This window comes from Coloeus monedula (genome assembly GCF_965178545.1).
Source record: "Coloeus monedula genome assembly, chromosome: 4".
NCBI lineage: Eukaryota > Metazoa > Chordata > Aves > Passeriformes > Corvidae > Coloeus > Coloeus monedula.
Window position 1 is genome coordinate 25120700 of NC_138784.1, and position 10444 is coordinate 25131143.

The 10444-nt window shown below is 52.1% G+C and overlaps 1 protein-coding gene across 1 annotated transcript; it reads left to right on the forward strand.

Moving 5' to 3' along the window:
* Window positions 1-4968: 4968 nt before the first annotated feature.
* Window positions 4969-10298, forward strand: KDELR3 (KDEL endoplasmic reticulum protein retention receptor 3; the record flags this gene model as incomplete). The annotated part of the gene is made up of 5 exons (XM_082281158.1): window positions 4969-5059; window positions 6017-6117; window positions 6617-6775; window positions 7105-7357; window positions 10258-10298. 5 exons carry the CDS (start codon window positions 4969-4971, stop codon window positions 10296-10298), a joined length of 645 nt encoding a protein of 214 aa, XP_082137284.1.
* Window positions 10299-10444: the final 146 nt, after the last annotated feature.

Here is a 10444-nt window from a genome sequence, read left to right on the forward strand (position 1 = left end):
TGGCCAGCAGCATCTCAGAGGCTTGAAAAAGGTCACTTCTTGGTGACAAGGAGAGAAGGTGGGGGACTCTGCTGCAGCAAAGCCAGAGGCTGAAGAGATCCCTGACCACACAGGCAGTGGCTGTAGTCGCAGGCTCCTGGGGACAGCCCTGCTCCAGGACATCGTTGTTTGAGGACATGGTTTCTCTCTTGGTGTCTCACCTGCTGTCCCCAGTGTTAAGGCCTGTGCTAAAAAGCCAAAAAAGACCAAAAAAACATTGTTTGAGTCTCCTCTGGCCCCCAATCCTGCAACGACCATGACCCTCCCTCCCAAAATCATCCCAAGATGTGGCACATGGGATGACCCCTGCACAGCACACAGTGAAGCCTGCTGTCCCCCGCCAGCACCAGTGAGTGCTGCCATGGCGAGCACAGCCCGCTCCCACCTGGCAAAGCCACTGCCAGGGAAGCAGAGGGTGGGTTTAGTAACTCCATGCAGATGAGCAGCTGCAAAGCAGGAATGCATCAGCCCCCTGAATGGGTCAGCTCACCCCAGTGCACCCATGGCCGCTCCCTGCTGCTCCTGGGGAGCTGCTGTGCCTGGATGGAGCAGGGTCAGCCTGTCCATCCCCTCTGCAGCCATCCCTATGAGGTCCTCGTTCAGATTCAGAAGGGTACTTACTTTCCCAAAAGCTCTGTCTCTAGGGCCTGTGGGTCTGCTTCCCAAGAGCTACTGACCAGGATCTGCACAGCTGTCCTTTGGCAAAGCATACCATCCCTCTGGCAGCATGACAGGCCTTTCCTCGTCATGTGGTGAAGGGACAAATATGGGGCTGAGATATCTTGGTCTTTCCCAGAGTGGGCAAAGCTGCCAAGTGCAGCCCCGCGGCCGCCTCAGCTTCAGGTCAGGTTTCCCCCTCTCTGCCTTTTGCTCCTCATTGCTGGCTACACCGAGACCTCACCACGTTTCCCTCTGCCTTTGCAGCAGGAGGATGGATGGCTGCACCTTGTGCACAGTGTGGCAGCCCAGAACTGCCAAGAGGCAGCTGGCACTTCCAGAGCCAATGAGAGGGACATGGGGATGTGGCATTGAAGATGCCACCAGCCTCTCACTGTCCTTGTGCCCCCCAAGTGCCACGCCCTGACCGCCCCATGGCCGCCGGCCCCAGCAGCGGGGTGGCTCACACTCGCCGCCCCCGCCCGTCTCCACCAGCACTGTCTTTAATAAGAAGTGTGGAATATTTTAGCACCTATGGAAAAGCCACCACAGACGGTGGTGGCAGCCGTTGCCAGGGAGACGCTCCCAAAAATAGCCCCACTCCGCCAACCTTTCCCAGTGCTACTGTGGGGATTGAGGGAGGCAGAGGGATAGAGGGATGGAGGGATGGTAGGGTGGAGGGAGGGATGGATAAAGGGGTGGATGAAAGGAGGGAAAGAGAGATAGAGAGATGGACAGAGGAATCTTTGGAGAGGTGAATGGAGAGGTGAATGGAGAGAGGAGGAGGGAGGGGTGGTTGAAAAGATGGAGGGAGGAATGGATGGAGGGAAGGAGAGAGAGGGAGGGATGGCTGGAGATGGCTGGAGATGGGTGCAGCAGAGAGCAAGAGCTCCTGGGAAGGTGGGCAAGTGCTGCATGCCCCTTCTTCTGCCTGGGCATGAAGAGAAGTTCTACCTTCATGCCAGCAGCCCCTGCTTGGACACCTGTGGTCCTGCATTCCTGAGACACCAGCTAAGCCAGCAAAAACCCTCAAGCCCTCTCTGCCCTGAGCAGGTTTGACTTTGAGTGTTTAAAACAGAGAACAATGTTCTGGATTCCTTAGCACCTGCCAGGCTCCCTCTGCCATCCTCCTCCAACCATCCCATCTCTGTCCCCAGTGTTCCAGAACTGCCCAGCCAAACTGACCTGGTCATGGGTGCAGTGATGGTGACACACAGAGGTGGCCCACGGTGCTCAACCCCACCATGTTCCCCAGCCTCTCTGGGAATGCAGAATCATTTTCCTCTCTCGGACAAATCCCTGAGGCTGCCCACTCTCCCAGGAGGTCTGGGGGCAGCCTGAGCTACCTCCTGCAGCAGAAATGGAGGGGGACACCTGGAGCACCACCGGGGGCAAAAGCACAGAAGCCTTCCTGATAGAAGGAAACCAATGTTTTAGTGATAAGGAAACCCCCTTTTGTCCCTCTTCTCATCCCATAGCCATCACCTCACAGGACAGGCGGAGGTGCAGCAGGGCCCTGGATGAAGCTGCTGCTGCCTGTCCCAGGGGCTCTGCAGGAGGAGCCTTCCCAACCAACAGAGGCAGAGAGGGAAACCCCAAAAATAGAACTAAAGGAGGGGGATAAGGGGGGGGGGGGGGAAGAAAAATAAGCCCAGCAACCCCAAAATCTCATTTTTAATATCAAATCCCAGCTCACTTGCCTCCTTGTCACCCTGGCGACATTCCTTGTGGTCACCATGGAAACGGGAGGCATGGAGAGAGCATCACCATGCGGGGTGGTGGCAGCACCCGGCATTATTTTGGGAGGCAGGGAGACACCCGGCGCAAGGCGCTTTGCATTGTGGCAGGGCGGGAGGAGGGAAGGTTTATTTTTACTTGGTCCCACTCCATGTGCCAATTTTTTCTCCTCTAAGAGCCTGGGTGTCCCTTGCCCTGCTGCAGCTTTCCTGTGGACTTCATGTGCCACACAGGGATGTCCCACAGGGACACCCCAGCCCTACCACCCTGTTCCAGCTGGGTGAGCTTGATTGGGCTGCTCCCATGAAGTCCCTCTAATGGTCACCTCAGCCGGTGGTTCCTGGTGCCACAGTGGGAGATAATGCTGGGACTTGGAGCCCAACAGTTCTTCTTGGGAGGGTGCAAGATGAAGAGACTAAACCTTTGCCACCCACACCAGTTTTACCCCTCTGCAGGGTGCTTCTTTCCCTGGGTGGGACAAGAAGCTGCAAAGAGGAGTGCAGGGACAAGAGAAAGACGAGGGCTCTCAGACTTTGCACACCAGCGGATTAGAAGGGGACCTCTTGGAAGAGGTCTGTTCCTTCCCCCCAACTTCACATCCCTGCTCCATGGGTCAAAACTCTTTGCCCACCTGCAAAAGGACCTGGGATACCAGGGAGCTGCAGGGCCACCAGGGCTGGGGCTTGGCTTTCACCAGCACCCACATGGCCTTGCAAAGTCGCGCTGAAATCGCAGGCAGCTCCACTCTGACATCTGGAAACCCAATTGGGCCAGTCCCTACCCTTGGCCAATCCTCTCCTTTGCTCTAACCCACCCTTCTCCCACCACCACCAACCCTGCCTCAGTGCCCTGGCTGGGGGCAGGTAGGGATGTCTCCAGTTTCGTGGGGCCGAGCAGGTGTTTTCCAGCCCGGCCTGTGAATCCATCTGGAAAAGCCCTATGATGCAGGTGCTGGAGCGTCAGAGAGGGAAAACACAACCGCCAACCTAATGGGCAGGGAGGAAATGTATGCAAATGTATTCAGAAAGGGATCCGGTGATGCTAATAGGCTTGTTAATCCTCTCAGAGAGCACCAGGAATAATATTTTTATACTTCAGTCGTTAAGGATTTTTACTCCAACCAAGCCCATGAGGACAGAGAGAGATGTGTAGGGGACAGCCACAGGTCATGGCTGGGGACAGGGAGGGCAGCAGCCAGAGCCAGCTCTGGGACAAGAGCAGGCAGGATCACACAATCCAAGAGTAACCAAATTAGACCCACAGCCAGGTGTGATTTGCTCAGGGACAAGGAGACAAATTAAAACTTCCATTTGGTTGTACTAAAGCAATGTTATATTAGTGATTAGAAATTGATTATCTACTTGCTGGGTCTTGATGCAGAGGTCCTCCTGCTGCTGCCATGAGATCTCCCTGTGTAACTGCGCTCCAAGGACAGGGTTTATTCAAACTAAGCTGGTCACCCAGGGCTGTTTTCAAATATATTAAAACTTTCTAACTATTACTACTGAGTTCCTTTCTGTGAAATCTATAGACCCAGCAGCAACCACGTGCTTCTTTTGCTCACACTCCCTGTGGTGCTTGTAACCCTCTTGCAGGAATCCAGGATTAATATTTTCAGTGAAGTTTGTTTCAAACCAGCCCTTAGGAGGATCTTTTGTTTTCTTCAGGGCTGGGCTCAGGGATCCACACTGCTCCAGATAGGATACCTGAAGGCAGGGGTGCCTGGTGGGGCAGACACCAGGGAGTGGCTTGTGCATGAACAGCTGTGGAGGAGCTGCAATGGCTTGGTAATTCAAATATCTCCCCACTTCTTCTTTGGCTCCAGGAGACAAGGTGGAGCACGGGTGAGGAGGTGCGGGAGGTGGGATGGGGCCGGGGAGGGCAGAGAGCAGAAGGCTGCCGACTGGAAGCAGGACAGAGGTTACTGCACCCAGAGGCGCAGAGAGGTGAGGCACTGGCCCTCGCCGGAGGGTGTGTCCTCAAGGCCAGAGGATGGGAATCCTGCTCCCTCTGCCTTATCCCCTTTAACCACACTTCCGCGTGTAACTTGAGACAAGCAGGGGAAGAAAAAAGAGGAAGGAAAAAAAAAGAAAAAGGGAAAAATAGCGCAGTTATTCCCGCCTCCGCCTCCTCCTCTCTCTCCTCCCCGGCCAGCCAGGAGCCACGTCACCGTCACCCAGCACTGGCTTCGGGGCTGCTCAGCCTGGAGCTCTCCGGGAGACAAACTCCAACTTTCAGCCCAAAGCAGAGAGAGGAAGGCCCTAGGCTGGGAGAGGGAAAATCCACCTCGGTGGAAAAGTAAACAAGGGAGACATCCAGCCTGGCAGGGGAAAGCCATCTGCAGCCACGGGAGAGGGGAAACTGAACTTTGTGCTACAAGAAGGGAAGGCTCTGTGCTCAGGGAAAAAGGAAAGTTGAGCCGAAGGAGACTGTTCATTCAGTCGAGGCTCGGGGGAGGAAAACTTCCTGTCCTTGTCCTCCCTGCTTGCAGAAAGATCCCCACTCCCTTCACGCCAGAGGAGTCCCGCCGGCACCATGAACATCTTCCGCATCCTGGGGGATGTCTCCCACTTGCTGGCCATCATTATTCTCCTGCTGAAGATCGTGAAGTCCAAGTCCTGTGCTGGTGAGTGCTCCCATGCCCCAGGGAAGGAGGGTGGCTCTTCTCGGAGGGCAGCTCTGTGAAGGACACAACAAAATGGGTGCTGGAAAAGCCAGCGATAGCCCATACAAACGGGCGGCCCCCCTACGCGGGCTCTTCGAGGGAAGTCATCCTCTTCCTCTGGGAGGTCTCCCTGGCAGGAGAGGGCTGTGTTGGAAGGATGTGATGTGGCAAGGCACACAGCCTCAGGCAGGTGTTGGTCTCAGGGTGGTGAAGTGAAGGAGAGGGCGGCAAGGCTGGAGGGAGGTGGAAAATGAGAGCGAGAGGTTGTGGCGGTACCAACACCAACAACCTGGAGAAGAAGCTGCTCTAGGTTGGAGGTTCTGCCAGTGGTGGACAGGTGCCAGAGGCTGCCCCATCCCAGGGCGAGGAAATCAGGACAGCAGCTTCCTGCAGGAGGATTTTGCTCATAGTTCCCTCCTCAAAAGATTTTGGAGCTGGGCTGCTGGGCCTGTGGCCGCTATCACAGGTACAGAAGTGGGTGGGTGTGACTGCATCTCTCTGCCAGCAGTGGCCAAGTTCCATCAGCGTCCTGGGGCTGGTCCTGCAGCACTTCCCTCCTGTGGGAGATGTCACATCACACAATCCCTGGTGAGGTGGGCAGGCAAAGGGGGAAGGATGGGAAGAGAAAGGTCTTTTGATGATAGCAAGGCCTGAACTGGCCAAAGTGGTGAGCATGCCCAATGAGCACCAGTTCCTACAGGCAGCACTCAGGGGCACCAGCAGGAGCCTGCCCTGTTACCCTGGGAGACCTTGGCCACTCCTGGGGTAGAGGTTCCTCAGCACCCACACACCAGCCCTGGCTCACAAAACAACACACTTACATACAAATGCTTTCAAAGGAGGCGTAAGGGGAAACCACCATCCCACGGGTCCTTCCCTTCATCTGCTTTACTTTCTTTTCATTTCCCTGCCACGCAGGAATCTCTGGGAAGAGTCAGATACTTTTTGCCCTCGTCTTCACAACCCGCTACCTGGACCTGTTCACAAATTTCATCTCTGTCTATAACACTGTGATGAAGGTAAGGAGAGGGCAGTGCAGCAGAAGAGGTTCCTCTCAGCTCGCTGTGGTTTCTCGGGGAGGTGAGGGTACACAGTCACTGGGTTTTTCAGCCAGGAAGGGTGGATAAAGATGCTTCCTTTGGTTCCAATGTCCCTCCATTGACCAAAAAACCCCCTTGCCATAGTCAGTAAGCGAGCTGAGCCATATTTAGTACCACTAAAACTGGAACAAGATGCCATGAATCAAGCCTAGGTGTCCTTGTACAGCAGGAGCATTAACATAAAGCTGCCACCAAGCCAACCTCTACAAGAGTGCCCCAGAGGGACTCAAACATGTGTGATTCTCATGGTGGGGCAAGCTTTACCTGAACACTGGATTATCTCCTGTATAAATCAATCCTTAAGCCAGCACAGGCAAAGCATTCACCACTACCTTGACTTTTGCCAAAGCCAGCCTCTCTTTAAGCATGGAAAGTGCAACTGCAGGTGAGGTCTTGCCATCTCCCTTCTGTCCCACAGGTCATTTTTCTGGTTTGTGCCTACATCACCGTGTATATGATCTACGTGAAATTCCGGAAAACGTTTGACAGCGAGAACGACTCCTTTCGCCTCGAGTTCCTGCTGGTCCCTGTCACAGGCCTGTCATTTCTGGAGAACCACAGCTTCACCCCCTTGGAGGTAAGGCAGAGTTGAGGCAGGAAAAGGGAAGGGAAGCAGCAGCAGCCTGACACCAGGCAGCAGAGTGAGCAGCATGTTGAATAACTGAGATTTTTAACAGCAAAAGCAGGCAAGAAAGGCAAAGTTGGCAGGCCTTGAAGACAGTACCATCTACAGAGCAGCTCTGCGCTGTCTCCTCTCACTCCCAGCACAGCAAGCTCATTTTCCCCAACTTCAGCAGCACTGCTCATCCCCCTCACACATCAGTGGTTTGCCAAATGAAAAGCTTTGGGTCTTAACACATACTAACCAGCACTGACTCCCCACTGCCTCCATTTTGCACCTCACAGATACTCTGGACCTTTTCCATCTACCTGGAGTCCGTGGCTATCCTTCCTCAGCTCTTCATGATCAGCAAGACAGGGGAAGCAGAGACCATCACGACGCACTACCTTTTCTTCCTGGGCCTCTACCGTGCTCTCTACATTGCCAACTGGGTCTGGCGCTACCACACAGAGAATTTCTATGACCAGATCGCTGTCGTTTCCGGGGTGGTACAAACCATCTTCTACTGTGACTTCTTCTATCTCTACGTCACCAAAGGTAGGCAAACAGGTTGCTATAATACTGAAATGTTCATTCAACACTCTTGCAGTATAGGGTGGAGCTGCAGCTTGCCATGTGTTAATACTTACATGACTTTAGTTTTTGCTGTATTTGGGTCCAGTTTAAAAAATGTATCTATTCACTGCAAGTGGGCATCACTGCTTGCAAAGCTCTAGATGTGCATGTGAAACACAGCAAAAATTAAACCAGAGTTAAGCCTGGTTTAACCCCACCTCGGGAAGTTAACAACTGAGGTACATTCAATTCTACATACACTCTGAAAGATTATGAATCACACCAAAAAAAAACCCAAAACACTTTGAGGGGGAAAAAATAGCTGCAGGCAGACAATGTACCTGAGAAAGCAACTGCAGACATATGGAGATATTATTAAACCTACTCTTCTTTTGATAGGGAAGATCGGGTTCTTGATTATCAAGAACTGACTCTGTAGGAAGATGGGCATCTGCACAGACAAGGCACCCGTTTTCCAAAATCAGATGCCTCTTCCATTTCAGTGCCACGCTTTGGTAAATGGCTACACACCAGATCTTACAAGTGCACCAAGGGCATAAATCCTACAGAACATGCTGTGGTTTGCCGAGGCTGAAGTACGCTTTAAAACACTTTCTGGTGAGGAGGATGGAATTAGATGAAATTAGCCAAGTGGACAACTATTTTCCTCCTCCTTCACTTTCCCCAACCAGTCTGCCAAAAGCAGTAATGACGGCCCACATTTGATGTTTCAAGGGATGGATTTTTGGTAGCTTCGTGCAATACACCTGCTGACAGAGAGGTGACAGGAGCACTGAGCAGGTGGCTGGCCTTGGCAGATTAAGACTTCCTTCTGTCATTAAATATTTTTGTAGCCAGAAAAATACTTTCTAAAACTGCCATCAAGGTGCTCCACGTCAATTCCTTTTTTCTTTTCTAAACTAATTCCCATTTTAGCTCCGCTCAATTCATGCGTCCTGTGTCCTTCTGTATTTTGTGAGAAATCCATACCCTTTGTAGTTGTGATGGTGGAACAAAAGGGGGAAAAAACACAACTGCTGGCTTCCAATCTCACACTGCTAGTGACAGAGCTGCAAAATTTAGATGATACAAGAGGCAGAAGAAAAAACATTTGTAGATGGAACATCACAGCAGGAAGAGAATTGCTTTTTTTATCTCTTTTCTTTTACACAAATGTTCTGGATCATGGGAGAGAAATGGTGTCTGAAGACATGCAAATACTTTGCAGTCATTTATGAGAGCCAGCAATATTATAGCAGGTTGCATCTCTTACATTCCTTCAAAAAACCCAACTTTTCAAAACATTTCTAACACTGAAGAGCTCAGAAAAAAGGGCAGTGATGCTGAAAAAAGAAAGCAAAAATGTGTTATATAAAGAAATGTATTTAATAAGACTTCTGAGCCTATACCAAAGCACTGCAAAGGGATTTTTATAGAATGCTACTTCTTTTTATCTTGTTTTCAAAACTAGATGAGCTCCCTTCTGTTTAACAAAAGGACATGAAAGACATCCTGAGGAAGCTTTCAGCTCCCCAAAGCTTGTATTTCACAGAATGGCATGGGGTGTGGGCAGTGAGGGTGGTGGGGGGAAATCATCTAATCCATGCCCCTGCTCATATTTTTCAAGGTCCTGTCCAGTAAGGTTTTGCTTATCTCCAAGATGAAGCCTCTCTGGGCAATCTGTGCCAGTGTCTGGCCACCCTCACTACAAAATATTATTTTCAGATGTTTAAGTGGAATTTCCCATTGCCACTTGCCCTGTCACTGGGCACCACTCAGCAGAGTCTGGGTCTGTCCCCTTTATTCCTCCCATCCAGCACTTGTACACATGGGTAAGATGCCCCTCAGCCTACTCAAGGCTGAACAATCTCAGCTCAGAGCCTGTGCTCCTACTTTAAGATGCTCTTGTGGTCCTTCTTGACTCACCCAGGCGCCCCCATCTCTTGTTCTGAGAGCCCAGAGCTGAGCTCACCACTCCAGCTGTGCCCTCCCAAGGCTGAGTGGAGAGGAAGGACTCCCTGCTCACTCTGCCAGCAGTGCAGCTCCAGAGGCTGTTTGCTTTGTCACAAGGGCACACTGCTGCCTTGTGTTCAACTTGGCATCCACCAGCACACCCAAGGCCTTTGCTGCCAAGCCATGGCCCAGCTGGGCAGCCCCCAGCACATACTGGTGCCTGGGGCTGTTCTACCCCAGGGGCTGGCTGTACACTTGGCTTTGCTGACCTTCACAAGGCCTCCCGAGCCCACTTCTCCAGCCTGACACAGTCCCTCTGGCCTCGCCCAGTCCATCAGGCCCTCCTGCATGGTGCATCCTCAGCACATCAGTGCCCTGCCCTCTGGCACACAACAGAGATGGGCCCCAGCGCCCACCCCAGTACCACCCCGTCCCAGACACAGCCAGTCTGCACCACTGACCACTGTGCATCCAGGACAGTCCCTGCTCTGGCCACCCCATCTAAGCCTATGGGCCTCTGGGCATTTCCCAGAGGCATCCCTGCTGCCATCTCAATATTCAGCTCAGATGGGCTGGGACGGGCTCAGCAGGGGCCTGGCCACAGACATTTATTCAGGCCATGCTCTGTATCAAAAGGAGGGGAAAGCACCGGGGACAGCACATCATCAAGAAAAAAAAATTACTATGGTCCACCCATGAGAACAAGTAACCAAGACAAGGACCTCTTCCTTTAGCATAAAGGAGAATAAATAGCTTGTGGTTTCCCTTCTTAGCAGCATTCATAGTGGTCGTCTCCCATCTGCAGTTTGCAAACCTGGCACCCTGCTACTGGCGCTCTAAATCACAAGTTAAAAACCATAAAATTATTGGAACAATAAAACAGTGGAATTCTACTAAATTTATTAATTACCTTCTCTTTCTCTTTGCAGTCCTAAAAGGAAAGAAGCTAAGCCTTCCCATGCCTGTTTGAAGACATCCCACAGACAGCACAAGAAGTTCCATAAAATGAAGCTGTTTTAAGATCACAGCTTTCCTTCCCTGGCCCTTTTTGAGTAACGGATGGCTCAGCTGAGTGTCAACCCAGTGCCAGGAAGACAAGGCTTGGAAAACTGAAAT